Source organism: Schistocerca nitens, chromosome 1 (genome assembly GCF_023898315.1).
Source record: "Schistocerca nitens isolate TAMUIC-IGC-003100 chromosome 1, iqSchNite1.1, whole genome shotgun sequence".
NCBI classification, from domain to species: Eukaryota; Metazoa; Arthropoda; class Insecta; order Orthoptera; family Acrididae; genus Schistocerca; species Schistocerca nitens.
This window is the reverse complement of record NC_064614.1, coordinates 433,359,127-433,385,646: the sequence shown is the minus strand read 5'-3', so window position 1 is coordinate 433,385,646 and position 26,520 is coordinate 433,359,127. Positions and strand designations below refer to the sequence as shown.

At 42.5% G+C, this 26,520-nt stretch overlaps 1 protein-coding gene across 2 annotated transcripts in view; it reads right to left on the bottom strand.

The window, feature by feature from the left end:
• The window catches only part of LOC126251195 (beta-glucuronidase-like), a 129,027-nt gene that overhangs the window by 84,020 nt on the left and 18,487 nt on the right, over positions 1–26,520 (bottom strand). For both annotated transcript variants that reach the window (XM_049951620.1, XM_049951621.1), the window contains exons 2-3: positions 22,661–22,870; positions 12,950–13,132 (exon numbers count right to left, since the gene is read on the bottom strand). In XM_049951620.1, coding sequence (XP_049807577.1) covers positions 12,950–13,132; positions 22,661–22,861 — 384 coding nt within the window. In that variant the 5' untranslated portion in view covers positions 22,862–22,870. The remainder of the gene's footprint in view (positions 1–12,949; positions 13,133–22,660; positions 22,871–26,520) is intronic.

Here is a 26,520-nt window from a genome sequence, read left to right as displayed (position 1 = left end):
ACTTGAAATGTAAATGCCGTCTCGAAGCATTCCACATTGTTTTCTGCTGAATGTCCAGTTCACGGTTTGCACGAATGGTTGATTTTTCGTGGCTGCACGCAAAGCTCTGTCTCGCGGCTCCACGATTTCCTCTGGGACACGCGCTCGACCCGTGCGTTTCCCTTTACACAGACAACCAGCATCACGAAACTGGCAAAATCAGCCAAAATGCTCTGGTGACCAGCTGCAGCCTCTCAGTATTTAAGTACGAATGCACGCTGAACGCTCCTAACCGACTAACACTTCGCATATTGTAACACATAAAAACTCTTCTCTTGCAATGCCGTAATTTTTTAGAGAGCCGCCACAGACCTGCCATCTAGCGCGTACGCAAGCCACGGTGCGGTTTTTTTTAAAGCTGATAAGTGTATCTGATGTTGTGGTCTTCAGTCCAAAGACTGGTTTGATGCCGCTCACCATGCTACTCTATCCTGTGCAAGCTTCTTCATCTCCAAATAACTACTGCAACCTACATCGCTCTGAATCTGATTACAGTATTCAACCCTTGGTCTCCCTCTACCATATTTACCGCAGACTCTTCACTTCAGTACTACATTGGTGATCCTTTGTTGCCTCAGAATGTGTCCTACACTCAACCGATCGCTTCTTTCGGCCAGGTTGTACCGCAAATTTCTCATTTCCCCAATTCTATTCAGTACTTTCACATTGGTTGCATGATCTACCCATTATAGCGTCCCCAGTGCTATATTACGAAAAGACTTAAAAAACAGTATTTATAAAGAAGAGACATTTAAAAATTGAATAATATATTTTTATCATGTAGCCGTAAAACAATAATTTCTCTGTCTAAGTTTCGAATGCAAAGAAGTATAACAAAGTGATCTAAAGAGACGACAAGATACGCTCTTTTGTTAATTTTTTAGTCGTCTTTACTTCTTCTCTTGTCTTGATTGCGTGTAGACGGACATCTTTCGAGTGCTGGCAAATGTAAGCATATTTGTATGAATTAAGCAGATAATATATTGATTTAATATTATTGTGTACTTTTAATTTGTTAGAGGTGATCCTGATTTCATGTCCGCCTTCCTTGAATTAACCTGCATTTAAGTAATTTACAGTTCAACAATCGCAGCGGCCGATGCAGCCAACGACGCCATTACGTGGCGATATTAACTTATGAAAAATTAGCGGAAGCGAAAAACTCGCCCGCTATTAACATAATATTAATTTTTCTCCACAGCCGCCCGACGTTGCAGAAAATACGTAGCTTTAAGATTCTTATTTTCAGTACCATAGCCGAGAGCCAGAGCCAGGACTCCAACTACAATACAATGGTTAACGGAGGTAAGAAAAAAATACTCTCGCGCGTGTGTGGGCCGCAATTGTATTTAATAACTAAAGATCTTTTGCTTTAAAGTGAACTGACTAGCCGAGGAAATTAATATGAAAAGTTTATTCCAATGTTGTATGCTCATGTTTTAAGATTCAGCGGAGTCTAACATTCATTAACGTAACAAATAATTTAAGACTAATATTGTTAAAAAGGAGAACTTCACAAAAGCATTTAACCGTAAATCAAAATTGAATGAAATATCATTTTTATTAAGGCCCACTACGTAAGTCGGCAACAATCACAAAATAATAATAACAATAATAATATATTAAATTACGACGGCCGACGGACGCGAGACCTTCTAATCTTCAACATTCTTCTGTAGCATCACATTTAGAAAACTTCTATTCTCTTCTTGTCTAAACTGTTTATCGTCCATGTTTCACTTCCATACAATGTTACACTCCAAACAAATACTTTCAGGAAGGACTTCTTGACACGTAAATATATACTTGATGTTAACAAATTTCTCTCCTTCAGAAATGCTTTTCTTACCACTGCCAATCCATATTTTATATCCTCCTGACTTCGACCATCATCAATTATTTTGCATCCCAAACAGCAAACCTCATTTACTGCTTTAGGTGTCTCATTTCCTACTCTAATTCCCTCAGCATCGCCTGATTTAATTCGACTACATTCCATTATTCTCGTTTTGCGTCTGTTGATGTTCGTCTTACATCCTCCTTTCAAGATACTGTCCATTCCGTTCAACTGCTCTTCTAAGTCCTTTGCTGTCTCTGACAAAATTGCAATGTCATCGGTGAACCTCAAACTTTTTATTTCTTCTCCCTGAACTTTAACCCTACTCCAAATTTTTCTTTTGTTTACTTTACTGCTATCTCAATACACAGATCGAATAACATCGGGGACAGGGTACAACCCTGTGTCACTCCCTTCTCAACCACTGCTTTCCTCAACTCTTATAACTGCCATCTGGTTTCTGTACAAATTGTAAATAGCCTTTCGCTCCCTGCATTTTACCCCTGCCAGCTTTAGAATTTGAAAGAGAGTATTCCAATCAACATTTCCAAAAGCTTTCTCTAAGTCTCAAAATGCTATAAACGGACGTGTGCCTTTTCTTAATCTATCTTCTATGAGAAGTCGCAGGGTCAGTATTGTCTCCCGTCTTCCTCCATTTTTCCTGAATCCAAACTGATCTTCCCCGAGGTCGGCTTCTACGAGTTTTTCCGATCTTCTGTAAGGGATTCGTGTTAGTATTTTGCAGCCATGACTTATTAAACTGATAGTTCGGTAATTTTCACACCTATCAACATCTGCTTTCTTTGGAATTGGAATTATTGTTTTCTCCTTGAAGTCTGACGGTATTTCGCCTGCCTCATACATCTTGTTTCCCGTTGGCTCTCCCAGGGCTATCAGCAGGTCTAACGGAATGTTGGCTACTCCCGGGGCCTTGTTTCGACTTAAATCTGTCAGTGCTTTGTCAGATTTTTCCCGCAGTATCGTATCTCCCTTTTCATGTTTATCTACGTCATCTTCCATTTCCATAATATTACCCTCAAGTGCATCTCCCTTGTATAGACCCTCTATGTACTCCTTCCACCTTTCTGCTTTCCCTTCTTTTCTTAGAACTGGTTTGCCATCTGAGCTCTTGATACTCATACAAATTGTTCTCTTATCTCCAAAGGTCTCTTTAATTTTCCTGTAGGCAGTATCTATCTCACCCCTAGTGATATATGCTCTTACATCCTTACATTTGTCCTCTAGCCATTCCCGATTAGCAATTTTGCACCCCTGTCAATCACATTTTTAGACGTTTGTATTCCCTTTCTCTTGCTTCATTTACTGCAGTTTTTTTTTCCTTTCACTGATTAAATTCACTATCTCTTGTGTTACCCTAGGATTTCTACTAGCCCTCGTCATTTTACCTACTGTATCTCTTGCTGACTTTACTACTTCATCACTAAACGCTACCAGTTCTCTTCTATGGTGTTTCTTTCCTCCATTCTTGTCAGTCGTTCCCTAATGCTCCCTCTGCAACCCTCTAAAACCTCTGTTTCTTTCAGTTTATCCAGGTCCCATCTCCTTAAATTCCTGTCTATTAGCAGTATCTTCAGTTTTAGTATGCAGTTCATAACCAATAAATTGTGGTCAGACTCTACATCTGTCCCTGTAAATATATTACAATTTATAATCTGGTTCCTAAATCTCTGTACAACCATTATATAATCAACCTGAAGCTTTCCGGCGCCTCCAGATGGTGTATCGATCTCTTCAGTAATCACCCGTCTTCATATGTCGTATACTTGTCAATTTTTTCTGCTCAAGGACTGGGTGTTGTGGTGTCATAATTTCATCATCACTGACACGCAAGACGCTGAAGTGGCGCCAAATAAAATGACTTGCAATAGGCGGCCGAACAACCCCAGATAGGCTCTCCTGGCCAATAATGGCATATGATAATTTCATTTCATCAGTTCAGTGTTGGACAGCAGTCGGTATACAAGGAGTGTTCAGTGAGTAATGCAACACATTTTTTTCTGAAAGCAATTGGTTACATTCAGGATTTCGATACACCATATTATTCCCCACTCTTTTGGCTACAAAACCCTATTTTTCAACATAATCTTCGTTCAATGCGATAGTTTTATGCCACGTTAGTGTGAGGGCCTGTGTGTCCATATCGTACCACTCTACTGGCAGACGGCGAAGCCAACGTTTCCCTGCGTCGATAACCTCTCCACCATTCATGCACTGCTTCCCGCAGAGTGCATCCTTCGTTGAGTCAGACCGATGGAAGTCGGAAGGTGTGAGATCCGGACTGTAGGTTGGATGAGAAAGAAGTAGAATGTTGTTCTGTGAACTCGTCTCATTTATACTCCGAAAGCCACCCAACGGTGTGTGGCGGAGGGCACTTTACGTGCCACTGTCATTACCTCTCTTTCCTGTTCCAGTCGCGTATGGTTCGCGGGAAGAACGACTGCCGGAAAGCCTCCGTGCGCGCTCGAATCTCTCTAATTTTACATTCGTGATCTCCTCGGGAGGTATAAGTAGGGGGAAGCAATATATTCGATACCTCATCCAGAAACGCACCCTCTCGAAACCCGGACAGCAAGCTACACCGCGATGCAGGGCGCCTCTCTTGCAGTGTCTGCCACTTGAGTTTGCTAAACATCTCCGTTACGCTATCACGCTTACCAAATAACCCTGTGACGAAACGCGCCGCTCTTCTTTGGATCTTCTCTATCTCCTCTGTCAACCCGACCTGGTACGGAAACGCCGGCCGCGGTGGTCTAGCGGTTCTGGCGCTGCAGTCCGGAACCGCGGGACTGCTACGGTCGCAGGTTCGAATCCTGCCTCGGGCATGGGTGTGTGTGGTGTCCTTAGGTTAGTTAGGTTTAAGTAGTTCTAAGTTCTAGGGGACTTATGACCTAAGATGTTGAGTCCCATAGTGCTCAGAGCCATCTGGTACGGAAACCACACTGATGAGCAATACTCAAGTATAGATCGAACGAGTGTTTTGTAAGCCACTTCCTTTGTTGATTGACTACATTTTCTAAGGACTCTCCCAATGAATCTCAACTTGGCACCCGCATTACCAACAATTAATTTTATATGATCATTCCACTTCAAATCGTTCCGTACGCATACTCCCAGGTATTTTACAGAAGTAACTGCTACCAGTGTTTGTTCCGCTATCATATAATCATACAATAAAGGATCCTTCTTTCTATGTATTCCCAATACATTGCATTTGTCTATGTTAAGGGTCAGTCGCCACTCCCTGCACCAAGTGCCTATCCGCTGCAGATCATCCTGCATTTCTCTGCAATTTTCTAATGCTGCAACTTCTCTGTATACTACAGCATCATCCGCTCATCCGCAAAAAGCCACATGGAACTCCCGACACTATCTACTAGGTCATGTATATATATTGTGAAAAGCAATGGTCCCATAACACTCCCCTGTGGAACGCCAGAGGTTACTTTAACGTCTTACACCGTAAGGGAGAACATCAAGTAAAATAACCTTTCAGAGTCCCAAAAGATTGTCGCCAAAGCTTTACTGGCTGAGTACGCAGGTCTGAACTTTTTCTTCGGAGGGAAGATGGTGTGGCGCGACTCCATGGATTGTTCTTTTGTTTCCAGTTCGATGCGATGTTCAACAAAAATTGTCACGATCGACCTCCTAACACGCAAGCAGTTCCGCTAGATAGTCCTTCGCTGCCCTTTATGCTCTTCTGTTACGCAACGAGGAACACAGCGGACGCACACCTCTGACTACCCCAACTGGTAGACGAGTGTGTCAGTTCTACCAACAGAGACAGTCCGTTGTGCATCAAGGTGTTTGTGATGCATCGATTACCTCGAATGAGAGTGTCCGAGCGGAGATCAAAAAAATGGTTCAAATGGCTCTGCGCACTATGGGACTTAACTTCTGAGGTCATCAGTCCCCTAGAACTACTTAAACCTAACTAACCTAAGGACATCACACACACATCCATGCCCGAGGCAGGATTCGAACCTGCGACCGTAGCGGTCGCGCGGTTCCAGACAGTAGCGCCTAGAACCGCTCGGCCACTCCGGCCTGCGAGCGGAGATCGGTCAGGCTTGCGCGACCTTGTTGTCATGATGACAGACGACTCGCTCAACGGCTCACCGTACTTTTGTTCATTGTCAGGTCTCCGTAAATATTCTGTAAGCGCCTATGAATATCTGTGACGCTCTGGTCTTCCGCCAAAAGAAACTCAATGAGAACTCGTTGCTTAGAATGCACCTCTATTCAAGACGCCATTTTGAAGATACCGCCATCTATCTGAACTTAATGAAACTATAGGAGCTGAAGCGAGAAAATTCCATGATGTCCAACAAAAAATCCTGCATTTTTCAGTCCGAACTGGCCGAGGAAAAAAGTGTTGTATTACTTACTGCATGCCTATCATATTATCCGTGACCACATCTTCGCTATTAGATACAAGAGGCCACCGCCTCACCGGTGTACGTCTACTGGCCGTATGTATCAAAGTATGGACACAGGAACGCCGCTTAAAGCATGGAAGGAAGTCGCTTGGCGACATGTTGCTAAATGCCGATAGCATGGCACGAGCACGTTGGAAATTACGTGGGCTGACGCACCTCGCTTGACAATAAGGCATCGATTTTGCTTGCTGGACGGTTATTCTGTAGTGGGATATACAGGGGACATGCAAAATAATGTAAATAGTGGCAGTAATGGGATGGCTGTTTTTGACGGCCAGCAACGCAGGTAAGGCACGTGTCGCGCTGGACTGCGTTTGTTTAGTGCGGACTAGGCATGAGTGCATGTTGTTTATGAGTAGAGCACACACTTCGTATTTGCATTCAGAGGCCGAGGTCGACTTGCAATGAAAGACCTAACAGAATTCCAAAGAGGACAGATTGTGGGAGCCCGATTAGCTGGAGCACCAGTAACCAAGACGGCTAACTTATTGAATGTTTCAAGAGCAACTTTTTCATCAGTCATGACAACCTACACAAAATATGGAAAGACATCATAGTGTAATCGCAATAGTGGTTCAAATGGTTCAAATGGCTCTGAGCACTATGGGACTCAACTGCTGTGGTCATAAGTCCCCTAGAACTTAGAACTACTTAAACCTAACTAACCTAAGGACAGCACACAACACCCAGCCATCACGAGGCAGAGAAAATCCCTGACCCCGCCGGGAATCGAACCCGGGAACCCGGGCGTGGGAAGCGAGAACGCTACCGCACGAATTCGCAATAGTGGGTTCAAATCAAAACTAAATGACAGAGATCGTCGTACGCTAACACGAATTGTGTAAAACCAACTCAAAGCTACGACGGCCAAAGTGATTGCTGAGCTCAATAGTCATCCTCGAGACCCCGTATCTATTGACACTGTCATCCGAGAACTCCATAAAGCGAATATTCATGGACGAGGTGCTATACCGAAACCATTACTGACGACAACCAACGCATTGGAGCGTAAAACACGCTGTCAGGAGCATAAATCCTGGACGGCTGATCTGGTTCGACGAGTCAACGTTTTCGTTATTTGCAACATTGGTCGGGTTTACGTCTGGAGGCCAAAAGAAGCCTACAATCCTGATTGCCTGATTCCAACGGTTAAGCATGGAGGTGGAAGTGTGATGGCGTGGGCGGATATATCATGGTATTCTACTGGTCCCATCCTTACTCTCAAAGGCCGTGTTACAGCCAACGATTATGTGAATATTTTAGGTGATCAGCTGCACCCCATGATTCAAGAGTTGTTCCCCAACAGTGATGCCATATTTGAGGACGATAATGCACTCATTCACACCGCCAGGACAGTAAAATCGTGGTATTAGGAGCATGCAGCCGAACTGCAGCGTCTTCCCTGGACAGCACAGTCCCCGGACTTGAACATTATCGAACCCTTGTGGGCGGTATCGGAGCGCAAACTCCGGAGCAGATTTCCGCCTCCCTCGTCACTACAAGAGTTAGGAGAAGTTCTGATCGAATAGTGGCATAACATTCCACTGCATACCATGAAGTCGTTATATGCCAGTATTCCAAGAAGAATCGCAGCTGTATTACAGGCAAATGGGGGTCCAACCACTTATTAATAAACCATTCCCAAGTAAGTACAGGTGTTCACATTATTTGGCCTATCCCCTGCATGTACATGGGATGTGAATATCTACATCTGTACTTCACAAGCCACCATAAGGCACGTGACGGAGGATACTTTGTTTACGACTGTCACTTCCTCCATTAGGTTGTAGTCACGAATGGTTCGTGGAAAGAACGATTGTTGGTAAGCCTCTGTGTGTATTGGAATAATTTTACCTCTACGGTGTTTTCGCGAGATATGCGTAGGAGGAAGTGATATATTTGTTGACTCTTCTAAGAACCCACGCTCTCGGAAATTTTGACATAAAATCACACCGTGATGCAGAACGCCTCATTTGCAGCGTCTACCGCTGGAGTTGGCTGAGCTCTTCCGTGAAGCTGTCGCGCTTATTTAATAAGCCTGTTATAGAACACGCTGCCAACTGTCCACTTCAGAACTCGTCAACAGTCCATGTGATCCCAAGCTCATCAAAAGAGCAGTGCGCAAGACAAATTCCTTCACTGATAACTTCGGAATCCATTCATGCTAAACCTAAATCTTCCAAGATTACCGCTTCAAAACTGACTGCTTCTAACCTAACACACAAAAATTTTGAAAGATGTGTCATCTGTTTCATCTGTTGATAAAACCAAGAATTTTAAGACGAAGGCACCAACTGCATCCAAAGTGCTAACCTCTGCTGACAATATTGAAACTGTAAACAAAAAGAGGGATTTTGGAAATAAAGGAAACAGAAGGGAGGAGAAAAAAGTATCGCACAAAGAAGAATATTAGTTAGGAGAAAAACCATCCACAGAAGCTAAAAAATGTTCATCAGATACCGAATGCTACAACATTAAAGATACTGCAGAAGATTATGAAAATAGCTTTGATTAATAGGATGAAGATAAATGTGTTGGTTGTGGAAAAAACCTACTATGAAACTAATAAAAAAGACGACTGGATTCAATGTGTTTCCTGTTCACGGTGGACACATGAATATTATTGAACATTTGGCAATAAATGTAATTGCTGTGGTAAGGGAAAGATAGGCTAATGCTTGAATAAAATCAACAACTCATTACAAAAGCCAATATTCAATGAATCATAGTAATAAACTAATAAAATTATTTTGGACTAAAATATTTAAGAGTATGATTGTGCACTCATTTGAACATGTTAATAAATGTGGTTTTAATTGACTCTTTTCTTCATGTATAGCCATTTTTTTATATGATACGCCTCTACCAGTACTCTGTCCATCTCATCTACACACCTAAGGATGAGATAGACTCATCAGGTATATTTTCAATTATCATATCTCTCGTATTTTATGTGGCTGTGTCTCAATAATATGTTATGCTTAAATTACATGCCCATATCGTTAACGTCGATATGCAGCAGGATTTTAGAACATATATTGTGTTCGAACATTATGAATTACCTCGAAGGAACCGGTCTATTGACACACAGTCAACATGGGTTTAGAAAACATCGTTCCTGTGAAACACAACTAGCTCTTTATTCACATGAAGTGCTGAGTGCTATTGACAAGGGGTTTCAGATAGATTCCGTATTCCTGGATTTCCGGATGGCTTTTGACACTGTACCACACAAGCGGCTTGTAGTGAAATTGCGCGTTTATGGAATATCGACTCAGTTATGTGACTGGATTTGCGATTTCCTGTCAGAGAGGTCACAGTTCGTAGTAATGGACGGAAAGTCATCGAGTTAAACAGAAGTGATTTCAAGCGTTCCCCAAGGTAGTGCTATAGGCCCTTTGCTGTTTCTTATCTATAAAAACGATTTGGCAGACAATCTGAGCAGCCGTCTTAGGCTGTTTGCAGATGACGCTGTCGTTCATCGACTAATAAAGTTATCAAAAGATCAAAACAACCAGCAAAACGATTTAAAAAAATATCTGAATGGTGCGAAAAGTGGCAGTTGACCCTAAATAACGAAAAGTGTGAGGTCACGTACATGAGTGCTAAAAGGAACTCGTTAAACTTCGGTTACACGATAAATCAGTCTAATCTAAAAGTCGTAAATTCAACTGAATACCTAGGTATTACAATTACGAACAACTTAAATTGGAAAGAACACATAGAAAATGTTGTGGGGAAGGCTAACCAAAGGGTGCGTTTTATTGGCAGGACACTTAGAAAATGTAACAGACCTACTAAGGAGACTGCCTACACTACGCTTGTCCGTCCTCTTTTAGAATATTGCTGCGCGGTGTGGGATCCTTACCAGATAGAACTGACGGAGTACATCGAAAAAGTTCAAAGAAAGGCAGCACGTTTTGTATTATCGCGAAATGTGGGAGAGAATGTCACAGAAATGACACAGGATTTGGGCTGGAAATCATTAAAAGAAAGGCGCTTTTCGTTGCGACGGAATCTTCTCACGAAATTCTAATCACCAACTTTCTCCTCCGAATGCGAAAATATTTTGTTGACACCGACCTACATAGGGAGGAACGATTACCACGATAAAATAAGGGAAATCAGAGCTCGTACGGAAAGATATAGGTGTTCATTCTTTCCGCGCGCTATACGAGATTGGAATAATAGAGAATTGTGAAGGTGGTTCGATGAACCCTCTGCCAGGCACTTAAATGTGATTTACAGAGTATCCATGTAGATGTGCAAACATGAAGCCAGAAGTCAAAAAAAGTTTAAAAAGACACACAAATTTTATGCCGAATAAAAAATGTGGTCCAATTCTGCCGGACTTACCTTAGATAATGTTGTGGGGAAAGCGAACCAAAGACTGCGATTTATTGACAGAACACTTAGGAAATGCGACAGGTCTAGTGCCGTGCGGCGTGGCCGCATGGTTTGAGTCGTCATGAACGGACTGCGCGGCCCCTCCCGCCGGAGGTTCGAGTCCTCCCTCGGGCATGGGTGTGTGTGTTGTTCTTAGCATAGATTAGTTTTGTTTAAGTAGTATTTAAGTCTAGGAGCCGATGACCTCAGCAGTTTGGCCCCTTAGAATTCACACACATTTTTGAACACAATACACCTGTCCGTCCTGGAGTACTGCTACACGTTGTGGGATCCGCATCAGATAAGATTGACGGAGTACATATAAAAAGTTAAAATAAGGTTAACTCGTTTTGTATTATCACAAAATAGGGGAGAGAGTGCCACGGATATGTTACACGAATTGGTGTGGCAATCATTAAAATAAAGGCGTTGCGAAGGATCTGTTCGTGAAATTTTAATCATCAGCATCTCCGCCGAAAGCGAAAATCAACCTTCATAGGGAGAAATTATCATCATTGTAAAATAAGAGAAGTCATAGTTGATACTGAAAGATTTAATAGTCCGTTTTCCCGCGCTGTTCGAGAGTGGACCGGTGAAGAAATAGCTTGAAGGTGGCCGGATGAACCCTCTGCCAGGAATTTCATTGTGAGTTGCAGAGTAGTAACGTAGATGTAGAAGCACTAAAAGAAGAATACTACTACGTCATACAAGAATCATCGTAGGGAGCATGCCTCATCTTGCGCACTGTGTCTGGGATAGAAGCGGTGCAGAGGGAGAAAGGTTGCCTTGCGCCTTACATGTATCCTCACTGTGCATGGTGGGATTAATTTTCCAAGAAGGAGGTGTAGATAGTTCCCGCGATAATCATGAGCTGTTCCGTCACTGGTTCGAGGGTAAACAGCGCAAACACAGCATAATACTCTGAAGCGCCAAAGAAACTGGTATAGGCATGCGTTTTCAAATATAGAGTTATGTAAACAGAAAGAATACGGCGTTGCGGTCGGCAACGCCCATATAAGACAACAAGTATCTGGCGCATCTGTTAGCTCAGTTACTGCTGCTACAGTGGCAGATTATCGAGATTTAAGTGATTCCAAACGTGGTGTTATAGTCGCCGCACGAGAGATTGGACACAGCATCTCCGAGGTAGCGATGAAGTGGGAATTTTCCCCCTTTCACGAGTGTACCGTGAATATCAGGAATCAGGTAAAACAGCGAATCTCCGACAGCGCTGCGGCCGGAAAAAGATTCTGCAAGAGCGGGACCAACGAGAATTGAAGAGAATTGTTCAACATGACAGAAGTGCAGCCCTTCCGGAAATTGGTGCAGATTTGAATGCTGGGCCATCAACAAGTGTCAGCCTGCGAACCATTCAAGGGAACATCGTCGATACGGGATTTCGGAGCCAAAGGCCCGCTCGTGTATCCTTGATGACTGCACTGCACAAAGCTTTACACCTCGCCTGGAACGGTCAACACTGACAATGGACTGTTGCTGACTGGAAACAAGTTGCCCAGTTGGACGAGTCTCGTTTCAAATTGAACCGAGCGAATGGACGTGTACAGGTATGGAGACAACCTCATGACTCCATGGATCCTGCGTGTCAGCAAGGGACTGTTCAAGCTGGTGGAGGCTCTGTAATGGTGTGGGGCGTGTGCAGTTGGAGTGGTATGGGACCCCTGATACGTTTAGATACGACTCTGACAGGTGACATGTACGTAAGCATCCATTCATTTCCATTGTGCATTTCGACGGAATTGGACAATTCCAGCAGGACAATGAGACACCCCACACGTCCAGAATTCCTACAGAGTGGCTCCAGGAACTCTCTTCTGAGTTTAAACACTTCCACTGGCCACCAAACTCCCCAGACATGAACATTATTGAGCATATATGAGATGCCTTGCAACGTGTTGTTCAGAAGAGATGTCCACCCTCTCGTACTCTTAAGGGTTTATGGACAGCCCTGCAGGATTCATGGCGTCAATTCCCTCCAGCACTACTTCAGACATTAGTCGAGTCTATGCCACGTCGTATTGCGGCACTTCTGCGTGTCTCTACACGATATTAGGCGGGTGTCTTTGACTCTTCAGTGTATAAAACTCTGTACCAGTACAGGACTAAGGAGACGAACCACTGAAGAAAAGTGGCCTTACTGTAGACTGCGTGAACCATGTTGCACATGGCAACCGACGGCCCCACAAGCACTAATGAGGGCAGGGGTACTCACCACCTGCGCGAAGTAGTGGACGCTGCCGAAGCGCAGCCAGACGCGTCTGCCGGACTCCCTCCAGGCGGCGGGCGCGAAGAAGCGCCGGTCGTACCAGGCCAGCCCCACGTGGTCGCGCAGCGCCGCCTCCTGCGTCACGTCGTTGTAGCTGGCCGGCACCGGCATCTGCACCACGGCGCCCGTCTGCAACAGCGTGTCCGCGTTTGCGTCAGCCCTATTCTCCGTAGCCTTCGGAGAGAGTTCTCGGGGGTGTGCAAACGAGTCAACACGTCCATTTTCTTCAAGTGCATTTCAAGTAAGTGACACAGCGCATGAAATACAGTGGACAAAACGCAAGTTGCATATTGCTAAATCTTTAATATTGAACGTTGTGATCCAGCAATAGGTTATGATATCAGTACCTTGGCCTGTTTGTAATGTACTTCTATCGGAAGCAGTCCATGATTCTGCCGTTAGGGGGTAGTATATGCAGTCATGGCAACTGCGTCATCTGTGAACGTTGCAGTACTTGCGCTGTGTATCACTATGAGAGTTGGGTTGGTTCAGAGGCTGGGTGTCGCAGCGCATGTTATTGTGAGTGAAATCTGAAACAACTTTTTAGAGAGAGGATCAGTTGAAGATCGCCGCAGAAATGGCCGCAGAAGAAAAACAACAGGTATGCAGGACCGAGACGTGCGTAAAACAACAGGCAAAAACACCCAACATCAAGCTACATGTTTACGGTGGCTGTGGAGAAATGGGATAATATACCATGGCTCGTCTGGACAATTAAGTAAGAAGTATGTCTAACCGCATTTAAAAATTTCTTCAAGTACGAGGAGGGCCAGTTGGTTCCTACACAGTATGCTACTCAACATGACAGTGAGAAGAAACTGCAGTGTTTTTAGTGGTATGGTTTCTGTTTCTTATTTCTGTTTACCAAGCGGAAAAGTGTTGTGCTGTGGCGGCGGTATTCCCGATCGATTCTCGATCGCTGTGCCCGGTGGCGTGTGGGCGGTGAGTCAAGTTTGGCCGCGAGCCTTTTACGTCGGACGGTGGGTCCATCCGCGTGGCCGGGGCTGGTGTTACTTGCTGCTCCCCGGGTCGGTGGTTGACGTCGTCGCCTGATTACCAGCTTTCCTGCCCTGTCTGACTGCTCCTTGCTGAGGTCTGGGCGACGATGCTCGTGCTGGATCGTCTTTCTCGCGGCGATTTCCCTGGACCGCGCCTTGCCAGGAGCTTGTGGCTGTGCTGCTCCCGGATATAGTTTACAGGGGAGTACTTTTCCGTCCTCGGAAGTTCGGTGCTGTTTGTGTGTTTCAGCGTGCTATGGCTAAGAAGATTATCTTCGTTGTTATGATTGTGTCGGAAACGTGGGCAAACCCCAGTGATCGTGTTTCTCGGCATTCTGTGGGGTGATGTACCTTACTTAGTGTGTTTTTCTTGGCGTTCTATTGTGCCGTTGCAGAACTTTGTTTAACCTTTTCCCTCCTTGCTCCTCTGTTGAGTACCTTTGGCCTGTAATTTCGCTTGTGCCAAGTTCTGGGGTTTTGGGGGATAATTGATTAAATTATGTTTTGGAATTTATGGGATTCTTTGTGTTTGTCTGGAGTTGCTGACCTGTGCCCGTACGATTTCCCGTTTCCTCGCCCGGGCGTCGTACGTAAAGTTTAAGGTGAGTGAATTTTGGTAGTTCCCGTCCAGTGGTTCGGTGGGCCCCGTGACGAATTGTTTCCCTGCCTGTCCTATCTCCCTGGCTTAAGGTTGGCTCCTCTGTGCCCGTGCGCGAGTGTGTATGTGGGCGAGGTGATCGCTTCCTGACTTGTTTACCGTTTCTTGCCGACTTCTCTGCAGAGACTGCCGAATCTGTAATTTGGTCTATGCCATGTTATAGTTGCTTCAAGTTGATTCACACACTCCCCTTGGTAATGACATCTGCGTACCTATGAGATTGAATAATGTTTTGAACTATTGTAAGCTGGCGGTTGTCACCGTATATTTTAAATTTTAACTTGTATTTGAGTTTTGGTGTAATTGTATTTTGTTAGCTGAGCTAATTTTATCTTGTCTACTGCTGCGATGTCAGAAAAGAAAAAAATTTAACAATCATAAATTTAATCTTACCTGTGAAGCCATATTTGTGGAGACTTGTTATTTAAATTTCATTGTCTTCCCAGCTTGCCCTTTGCTACTGTATTAAAGGTGTTTGTTGTTTTGACTAATCGCAGCTGCTTGCCTTAAAGAACTAAAGCTGATTTGAAAGATTGAGAATTAGTGTAACTGTTCACTCCAATAAAGCCACCCTGTTAAAAGAGAAATTTTGGTGCTACCATTGTCACCCCCTTGTTCCCCTACCACGGCTCAAGTGTTTATCTTGTTTATTTTTGTTTCCTTATGACTGTAACTGACAGAACAAAATCAGTTTTGTTTCCTATTATGTCCAGTATTGACAATATAGCAATATGCAACATTTATTTTGACCATTGTATTATTGATTCTGAGAACATGCTCTCCAAACGAGTAGAATAAGCTGCCAAACAAAGTTTTTAAATTCGGTCTTAAACTCCACCACATTATCTACAAGGTGTTTAATATGCATTACCTTGTTACTGAATGCGTGTTTCGCTATGTATAGGATTTCATTCTGTGCTAATGTTAACCTCTTGAAGCCACTGCAGAGATCGTTTTTGGTACCGATTGCATATTCAAGTTTCTCATTACCTTTCGGGAAAAAAGGTAGTGGCAGTCACAAAGTACTTCAAAAAAGATATGTTCTGTGAAACAGTTTGCAAAATTTAATCCTTTTTGGAAGATATCTCTGCTGAAATTTCTTCAATTGACTCTAGATACAGTTCTTACAACACACTTCCACATTCTGAAGACACTATCACTGTAAACTGAGTTCACAAAACAATGATTTCAGAACTTATTAGTGAAGGGAAATACGCAAAATAAATTAGTTTGTTAGTTTTTAAATCACTTATATCAGTAACCATGCATGCCACAAATATTACCGGACTAAAGCGCTTCATTAACTCTAAGCGGCAGGTTATCCAGTGAAGGTCGTGATTTTACCTCTAGGGCTGAAAACTTAAAACTTCCTATTTATGGCATTTCCTTAGTAAGCTATTTTTATAGATTGTGGAGTTCTATAAGAATTACTAAATTTTATGTATTGTATCTTCTCAAAATTTAATGACTATCCATTTACCTTGATCTACCTGTTGGCTGCTTTTTCGCTAAGAGGACGTACTATTTTTTTATTGATATCTTTGTGTCGTCGGTAAAAGTAACAAAATTTCCGTCTTCTGACTATTCAGTGGACAATGTATATCAGAAATGACAGAGGACCAAAAATAGAACCTTGCCGTATTCTGTGTCTGATTGCTTCAAAATCTGAGTGCTCGTACTGAAGTGACCGGCATGGAACCATGTCATTCTGCTTCCTGTATATCTAACCATTTTCACTGTGGTCAGGCGCATGATTCAAAGCCACACAGCTATACGACGACACCTGGGAAAGAAATTTCGTTTTTGTTGACATTAGAATACGCGGAGACAATGCGGACGTTGAATTTTCTTCTATAGAAATTGTACCTCTACAGTTTGCTTGTGACATGAGGTTAGGAAGAACGAAAAAAATTTTTAAAGGCGGCTTTATTCCGTTTTATTCACAGAAATGCATACTGTTGTAATAAATATATTGTTATGAAGTACCCACCTGACCATTTAGACTAGTTGTAGTCAGTCTGGTGCCTGGGCGCGAGACGGTAGGGGCTTTAAAAACATTTTCATTATATTTTCATAAAATTTTGACCTAAAATACTTGCTAAGTAATTCTTATTATATGCTTTAACTCGCTATAACACTGCTCTGTACATCTTGTGAAGTAAAATTACTTCTCTACTTTTAAAAACTCCCATTACTGTGGAACTGGTGGGCAGCTAGGTAATTTTACTTCTAACAGAGATACAAAAGCGGGCGATAGGTAGAAAAGGTTTACTCCCTCTGATTTAGACGAATGTAGTGCGCCTGACCATCAAAGTAGCCGCTACTAGGCAATACCAGACGATGGCCGTGCTACAGCAGAAACAAATTTTCCAATGTAAAATCTTAGAAACAAATTTTGCAGCGTAATATCTTGTTCTTTTCTCGTAGTACTGTTACAAGCACAAAGTTGACTCAGTCGGAATAGCATAAATTGTTACTGTTGGTAAAAGATAATTTTCATGTGTGAGCATTGTGATGTGATGTCATCAGTGGCAAGTGAATATACTGATTTACTTTTTCCTTTTTATATGCAAAGAATCATTCAAAAAGTATCTATTATTTAAAAGATCTAAGACATAGTAATAGTACATTCCTTTTTCATTCAGAAAGCGAAAGTAGTTGAGTAACCATATATGATCATTCTGCTAACTAGGGCAAGCTAAATATACACAGTACATGTTGTTGTTGTTGTGGTCTTGAGTCCAGAGACTGCTTTGATGCAGCTCTCCATGCTACTCTATTCCGTGCAAGCTTCTTCATCTCTCAGTACCTTCTGCAACCTACATCCTTCTGAATCTGCTTAGTGTATTCGTATCTTGGTCTCCCTATGCGATTTTTACCCTCCACGCTGCCCTCCAATGCAAATTTGTGATTCCCTGATGCCTCAGAACATGTCCTACCAACCGGTCCCTTTTTCTTGTCAAGCTGTGCCACAAACCCCTCTTCTCCCCAATTCTATTCAATACCCCCTCATTAGTTATGTGATCTACCTATCTAATCTTCAGCATTCTTCTGTAGCACCACATTTAGAAAGCTTCTATTCTCTTCTTGTCCAAACTATTTATCGTCCGTTTCACTTCCATACATGGCTACACTCCATACAAATACTTTCAGAAACGACTTCCTGACACTTAAATCTGTACTTGGTATTAACAAATTTCTCTTCTTCAGAAACGCTTTCCTTGCCATTGCCAGTCTACATTTTATATCCTCTCTGCTTCGACCATCATCAGTTATTTTGCTCCCCAAATAGCAAAACTCCTTTACTACTTTAAGTGTCTCATTTACTAATGTAATTCCCTCAGCATCACCCGACTTAATTCGACTACATTCAATTATCCTCGTTTTGCTTTTGTTGATGTTCATCTTATATCCTCCTTTCAAGACACCGTCCATTCCGTTCAACTGCTCTTCCAAGTCCTTTGCTGTCTCTGACAGAATTACAATGTCATCGGCGAACCTCAAAGTTTTTATTTCTTCTCCATGGATTCTAAAACCTACTTCGATTTTTTCTTTTGTTTCCTTTACTGCTTGCTCAATATACAGATTGAATAACATCGGGGAGAGGCTACAACTCTGTCTCACTCCCTTCCCAACCACTGCTTCCCTTTCATGCCCCTCGACTCTTATAACTGCCATCTGGTTTCTGTGCAAATTGTAAATAGCGTTTCGCTCCCTGTATTTTACCCCTGCCACCTTCAGTATTTGAAAGAGAGTATTCCAGTCAACATTGTCAAAAGCTTTCTCTAAGTCTACAAATGCTAGAAACGTAGATTTGCCTTTCCTTAATCTTTCTTCTAAGATAAGTCGTAAGGTCAGTATTGCCTCACGTGTTCCAACATTTCTACGGAATCCAAACTGATCTACCCCGAGGTCGGCTTCTACCAGTTTTTCCATTCGTCTGTAAAGAATTCGCGTTAGTCTTTTGCAGCTGTGACTCATTAAACTGATAGTTCGGTAATTTTCACATCTGAAACACCTGCTTTCTTTGGAATTGGAATCATTATATTCTTCTTGAAGTCTGAGGGTATTTCGCCTATCTCATACATCTTGCTCACCAGATGGTAGAGTTTTGCCAGGACTGGCTCTCCCAACGCCGTCAGTAGTTGTAATGGTTGTTGTCTACTCCCGGGGCCTTGTTTCGACTCAGGTTTTCCAGTGCTCTGTCAAACTCTTCACGCAGTATCGTATCTCCCATTTCATGTTCATCTACATCCTCTTCCATTTCCATAATATTGTCCTCAAGTACATCACCCTTGTATAGACCCTCTATATACTCCTTTCACCTTTCTGCTGTCCCTTCTTTGCTTAGAACTGGGTTTCCATCTGAGCTCTTGATATTCATACAAGTGGCTCTTTTCTCCAAAGGTCTCTTTAGAGTTCGCAAATTCAGTAACTCACACCTTTTCCCGGTGTTATCAATTTCAGGCGTTTGTATTTGACTCCATGTTATAATTCTCATGCAGTTTCACAGAATGGTGTGCTTGAACTAGAATTGAGGGTTACTCTGCACATGGCGTTTTATAATCGATTAACGGGCAAGAAGGATGAGTTGAAGCTGATGTAGTCAATCCGAGATGTTCTCCTTCTGAGACTATATAACTGCGGACCATTGCATTCGCAACACATGCTAATTGTTTATAGGTTATTAGGCAAAACAGGTAACAAACGAGCAAGAAATTTGTTCCTGCACAAATCTTACATAAGAGGTGTGATCTGCAACAGTTTGAGATAGCATTGTATGTGATTAACAGTTTCACGCTCGTGTTCTATGTTCAATTGCGTTACTTAAGAGCGACTTTCACACTTTTTTGTTGCGCTTTACGTGTGCTCGTCATCTCTTACCATTAGTACAAAGGTCAGATGCCGTTATCACTGAGTGACATTCACGTTCTGGGGCAACTTCCAGGGAATAAAATGGGTTCACCACTTTGCAATAACACTCGTAGCTAGTCCAGATAGGACTAGGATTTTCCTGGAAAATCTTAAGTAATAGACGCTCGAAGGCAAATTCCTAATATCTCTCGAAAAGCTTCTTAGGAAATTGAGTAATCAGGTTATTAAGGTGAAGTGAGGGAATATTCTTCAGGCATCTTCATATCCGGTCCTTGCGGAAGTAAAGAGATAAAATTAGACTAACAAAAACTTCTTTATAGGCAGATAATTAACAATTCTTCTCTAGATAGTATCTGGAATGGACGTGTGGTGTGGTTCGAGTAGTCGCGAGTCCGCCTGTTTTGAAATACTGCAAGGTGCGAAGTGCACCGACGGCCAGATGAGGAGTTTTAACAAGTGGGGTGTGGAAGGTGTATTTTGGACTGTAAGTGTTGCTGTGATGTTTTGCGGGTGTTTGTCGTATCATCACTTGGGTATAGTCATTCAGGTTATCGGGAATGTGAATCCGATTTTAACTTAATGTTCTCAGCGTTTAAGTGTTGTCCTTTTTTCTATATCTACGCGATGAATATGCCAAGAACACTCCTATCTTCCAAGATAACAGACATGTTCGCGGGCCCACATGCATACATTCCTAGTTTGATAAACACTACGGCACAGCATCGCACCTCCACTAGCCCGATAAATCAGCTGATGTTACTAACATATGAAATGTCTAGAATTAACGTGTGGAACGTAGCGATCAATGCAATGTGGTAGCACTGCGGGATGTAATCATCAATCCATGGCGTCAGCTGCATACGGCGTAGCTGAAAAAAATTGTAGACTTCCTTCCTCGGTGAAATGAGGGTATTACGCAACCTAGAGGCAATGTTACACGGTATTGGCGTAAAGTCACCCCAGGGCGACAAATTTTTTGTCCAGAGTGTTTATATGCGCTATGTATTAAGTGATCTATAGGTTTAGTGTTAATTATTTCCGTTTCTGGAACGGTATTTTTTTAAAAAATGAGTAATAGACGAGTATAGCTTACGTCCATTAAATACGTGAGTTTTTGTTTTTATTGGGACGCCCCGTCCCCCCTTAGTGAAATTTGATGAGATTTAGTGTCCCCCTCTTCCCCACACGTGGGGTTTACCCTATAATTCTTAAATAATTAAATTTATTTCATGTTTTCGTGGCTTTTTTTCATACCACTAAAATACCTATTAGGTTGTTCGGAATTAATTCCGTAAAGCAAAATGTTATCCGTTATAGGAATGGATATGCTCTGCTGTTTGGCGGCTTTCAAGACAATTAATAAAAAAAACTCTTGTAGTCCACCTTAAAGGTAATTATCGTTTGTGCCTCTAATTTTACAGAAAAAAATATAGTGCCTAGATTTAGTAAGTGTTTTGAAGAGTGTTTTTAACACGTGATTAAAAACATTTTATTTTAAACATGTCAATCCTGACTAGTATTCAGACAGATAGGCAGAGACAGCTAGAAAAGAAGGCTCCGCGACAATAGTATTAATCGTTTTGACGGGTAGCGAAATAATTGGCATTTTTTGATGTAATACATACATTAGACGTCATTGGACCTTGACTTATTTTGCAGATGAAAAACAACACCGTTTGTACTTTCCTTTGAACCACATGATTACGTAGCTTTCCAATCTACTGATTTACGTGATCGGTAAGATAGTTCTTGTCAGTGAACTTCAGCTTAGCTTTCTTCCACAAAAGATCAGCTTCTTGCTGGTGAATTTGTTTCGACTTGCCGGTGTGCTGTGTTACATAAGCTTTGTCGAAGTTTTGATATAAATTCATTTCGAACACAATAACATCGGCCTTATACGCGCTGCAGAATATCGCAATTGACTCACTAACTAACATGCATTGATTTCGACCAGCGCGGAAGGGAACTAACCGAATGAAATCACGGCACTTATTCCATATCTGGGAATCCCAGGCGTGCACACGTGTAAAGTACTCAGGTTAGAGAGCCCATAAAGATTGGTGGACACTATAGTACTGTCTATGCTCAAGATTAATTATATAAAATAAAATGTTAGTTATAATAACGTAAATTCTCTGAACTAATAAGTTGACATGAGATTTTCATTTCCCCGCATTTTTTTGTGTGGGGTTTTGGGCGCAAAACATCTAAGGTCATGAACGCCCAGTAAAGAACCAGAGAATGCTGGGACCGCGAGGGGAAAAAACCGTTGCGAGGTCCAATACAAAAAGGAAGAAAAAACAAATCTAAAACATCAAGACGTTACGGAAGAGTATCTAAAAGACGTCGACAAGAAACCGGAGTCACCAGGTAGAAATCAAATCTCTTTTGCCATATTACTGCTTTTTAGAAACTTAAACGCAAGCCACAGCTCGCACGTCATCTGCTAAAATGTCTGGCAAAGCGGGCGGCTGCCCAACACTGAAACGTAAGTGGCTAAAATAGGGGCAGAGGATCAGGAAATGTCGGGCTGCAGAAAGGAGAGCTCGGTGCAGGGTCGCCATTCAACAAGTGGCGGTGACTAAAGCAACAGTGCCCTATTCGCAACCGAGCCAACATTACTTCCTCACGGCGAGACGGCACGGAGAAAGTCGACCAGGCTGTTCGGAGAGGTTTCACTTCTCTGAGTTTGTTCCCATGAAGGGAGCACCAATGGCCATGCCAAAGTGACGCGATACGCTGATAGAGGAAAGTACAAATATCTTGCGAGGGAACAGTGTAAGAGGCGGGCCGACCGAGATGGACGGCGGCCTTGGCTGCAGCATCAGCAGCGTCATTCCCAGGCAAACCAACATGGCCAGCAACCCACATGAATATAACTTGATTGCCCCCCATTTAAATGACATTTGGTGAGATTTTGCCGTACCCCTCTCCCCATTTTAAACTGAATTAATGGATGTGACCTTACTTTCTGCTGCATGCTGATGGATTTAGTGTCTTTGGCGTGGAAGCTTCTTAAGGAGATCAAGGCCAGATATGTTGTCACATTATCGACTGAGGATTCAAGACGTATCGACGTGAGTGCAGTTGGCATCCAGTTTGCTGGCAACACGTGTCGAGGCGTACCTGGCTGAGATCGGCGGAGTACCAGGCGTCGTCGTAACCCTGCGTGCCGGGGTCCAGGCGGAAGCTCCAGACGCCGTCCAGGGAGCGCAGCTCGCGGGACTCCGAGTCCCGAGGGAAGAGCAGCCCGCCGCCCACAGCCGGCGCCGCCCATGCCGCCCACGCCATCAACCCCAGCAGAAAGCGCACCGCCCACTGCCGCATGTCCGTCACCTGCGCGGCACACGCCATGCGTCAGGTAATGCTCGCTGCACAGTAGCAGGCGGAGGCGATTCCCGCATCACACCATGCCAGTACATTCACCACTCGTGAGACCTTAACTTTTCCCGGCGAATCGAATGTTCAAATAACTTACGGGTTTGCTGCCGGGTGACGTCGTCGAACACCGCCGATATTTCGACAGGAGCACACCTTGCCATTCTCAAGGCACAAATGGAAGGAAGAAAAAATGTGCAAGCAAATTTAATACCTCGGTTCACAGAGGAGAAACAAGGAAGACACCACACACAGAGCAAGTGTCAACAGAACCAAAGATAACCAACATCAGAAATATCGATAGTTACTATTAATCAACAGGTGAGGTAACACTAATTCTGTCCCTCTGTTTTTTTATGAGAGACGGAGCCGGATTCCAAGCAGCATTTAAACAAAATCCACCATCTCTGTTAATAAGGTTGCTTGATAGTCTGATTTCAATAGCTTCCTTAATAACACTATCCCAATAGCTGGATGTGCAACCCAGAATCTTCGTGTTGTTGTATTCCATAGGATGACCGGTGTCACGGCAATGTTCTGCAATAACGGATTTGCTCGGCTGTTGTAAGCGTGTCTGACGCTTATGTTCCAGTACACCGGTCTTCCATAGTCCTGATTGTCTGACTAATATATGACATGCCACAACTGCAAGGAATATGATAGACTCCAGCCTTACGCAAACCAAGATCATCTTTTACTGGCGCCAACAGGGCCTTAATCTTAGAAGGTGGTCGGAAAACACATTTCACATCATAAAATTCAGAACAATATTTTCTACCAAGGAATAGAACTGTACAATAAATTGTCCAAAGTCCAGGCTTCGTAACTAAAACTCAAAGAAGCCGACCTTGCCTCGGGTACTGTACGGGTCACAGGTGGCGGATACTGAACGTTCCATCAGATATGGTGGAAGCTGCGAATACAAAATAAGCAGTCCCAGACCAAGGCAGAACAAAGCCAAATTCACTTTGAGTCTGCCCTGCAGCAAGCGGCAAAGTGGCCAGCGCCTGTTCACCACTGGTGCAGCTGATATTTATATCCTGGAACTAACCCTTCCGGTCTTAACACTCTGAGTTTACTCAATGAGTCTATTCAACACCACCTGATTCCAGATACAAGCGTCATGGAGCATTTTGATGGCGTAGTTTAGTAATGTCATGTTCCGTAGATCATTTTCACGATTATTTTATCGATATGATGTGGAACAAGTGAGATTACAAGATATATATATACACATATGAATAGTGCTAATATTAATATTATTGAAATTTTTAGTTCTACATATGCAACTACATTTAGAGGTACAATTTTTTTTACCAGTTCTGAAACAGAAACTCGTCCATGGAATAGAAGGAATTGTCCAAAAGAAATGGTTTAAAGCTAGATTTAAAACTTGATCTGCTACCTGCCAGACAAATGATCAAAGATTTTTGATGGGCAAATGATCAATGATTTTTGTTGGTGAATAATGTACCCCTTTTGGGCATCTGACAGCTTCAATAACGGGTGGTAAAGGTCATTTTCCCCTCTAGTGTTGTATGTATGAACATCATTGTTCTTCGCGAATTGAGATAGGTTATTTAAGAATTTCATTAGCGAATATATGTACTCTGATGGTGCAGTTAAAATACCGAACTCCTTGAATAGGTGCTTACATGACATCCTTGGGTGAACACCACTAATTATTCTCACTGCTATCTTTTGTGCAATCAGTACTTTGTCTAAGTGGCGAGTTACCCCAGAAAACTATTCCACAAGACATTATTGAGTGGAAATATGCAAAGTACGTTAGGAGGCTGATCTGTTTATTACAAAGACTATCGATTATATGAAGATCAAAAGAAGCTGGACTTCATTGTTTGAGAAGCTCAGTAATATGCTTCTTCCAGTTCAAGTTTTTATCAATGTGAACACCCAAAAATATGGAGAAATCAACCCTGTTAACTGAGCCCTGTTCATATGCTACATTAATTGTTGGTATGACTCTGTTTAGTGTACAGAACTGGATATAGTGAGTTTTTCAAAACTAAGGGAGAGTCCATTTTGTGAGAACCACTTAATAATTCTTTGAAAGACATCCTTAACAATATCTTCAGCTGCTTTTTCTGGAATGTGATTTATTATAACACTCGTGTCATCTGCAAAAAGTACTAGTTCTGCTTGCTGAAAGTTAAGTGAGAGGTCATACACATGAATAAGGAACAGCAGAGGACCCGAAACTGAACCGTGTGGGATTCCCTTTGTGATAACTCTCCATTCACTAGAATTTACCACCCTCCCAACATTATTTGAGTTATTCATCACAACGTTTTGCTTTCTGTTCGTTAAGTATGATTCAAACCAGTTGTGTGTGTAGCCTTCAATTCCAAAAACCTGAGTTTTTCTAAGAGTGTAACATGATCCACACAGTCAAACGCCTTGGAAAGATAACAAAAAATACCAAATGGCGATAATTTGTTATTTAGGGCTTCTACTATTTGATGGATAAATATGTAGATAGCATTGTCAGTCGAGTAACCCTTCTGGAATCCGAACTATGACATGCTGAGTAAATTACTTTCACTTAAATGTGAGACAACTCTTGAATACCAAACTTTTTCGAATATTTTACAAAATGAAGTCAGCAATGAGATTTGTCTATAATCATTTAAGTTACTCTTGATCCCTTTCTTATGAAGAGGTTTGACAATTGAGAATGTCAATCTCTCTGAAAAAATTCCCAGTGCCAGCGAAGCATTACATATATCACTAAGGACTCCACTTATTAAATTAGAACAACAATTAAAAATTCTGTTAGAGACTCCATCAACACCATGAACTGTAGATTAAAACTGAGGAAACTGCAAAAAAGTGGGAATTTAAGGAGATGGGAACTGGATAAGCTGACTAAACCAGAGGTTGTACAGAGTTTCAGGGAGAGCATAAGGGAATAACTGACAAGAATTGGGAATAAATACAGTAGAAGAAGTACGTATGGCTTTGAGAGATGAAGTAGTGAAGGCAACAGAGGATCAAGTACATAAAAAGACGAGGGCTAGTAGAAATCCTTGGGTGGCAGAAGAAATATTGAATTTAATTGATGAAAGGAGAAAATATAAAAATGCAGTAAATGAAGCAGGCAAAAAGGAATACAAACGTCTCAAAAATGAGATCGACAGGAAGTGCAAAATGGCTAAGCAGGGATGGCTAGAGGACAAATGTAAGGATGTAGAGGCATATCTCACTAGGGGTAAGATAGATACTGCCTACAGGAAAATTAAAGAGACCTTTGGAGAAAAGAGAACCACTTGTATGAATATCAAGAGCTCAGACGGAAACCCAGCTCTAAGCAAAGAAGGGAAAGCAGAAAGGAGGAAGGAGTATGTAGAGGGTCTATACAAAGGCGAGGTACTTGAGACCAATATTATGGAAATGGAAGAGGATATAGATGAAAATGAAATGGGAGATATGATAATGCGTGAAGAGTTTGACAGAGCACTGAAAGACCTAAGTCGAAACAAGACCCCGGCAGTAGACTACATTCCATTAGAACTACTGACAGCCTTGGGAGAGCTAGTCCTGACAAAGCTCTACCATCTGGCGAGCAAAATGTATGAGGCAGAGGTGAA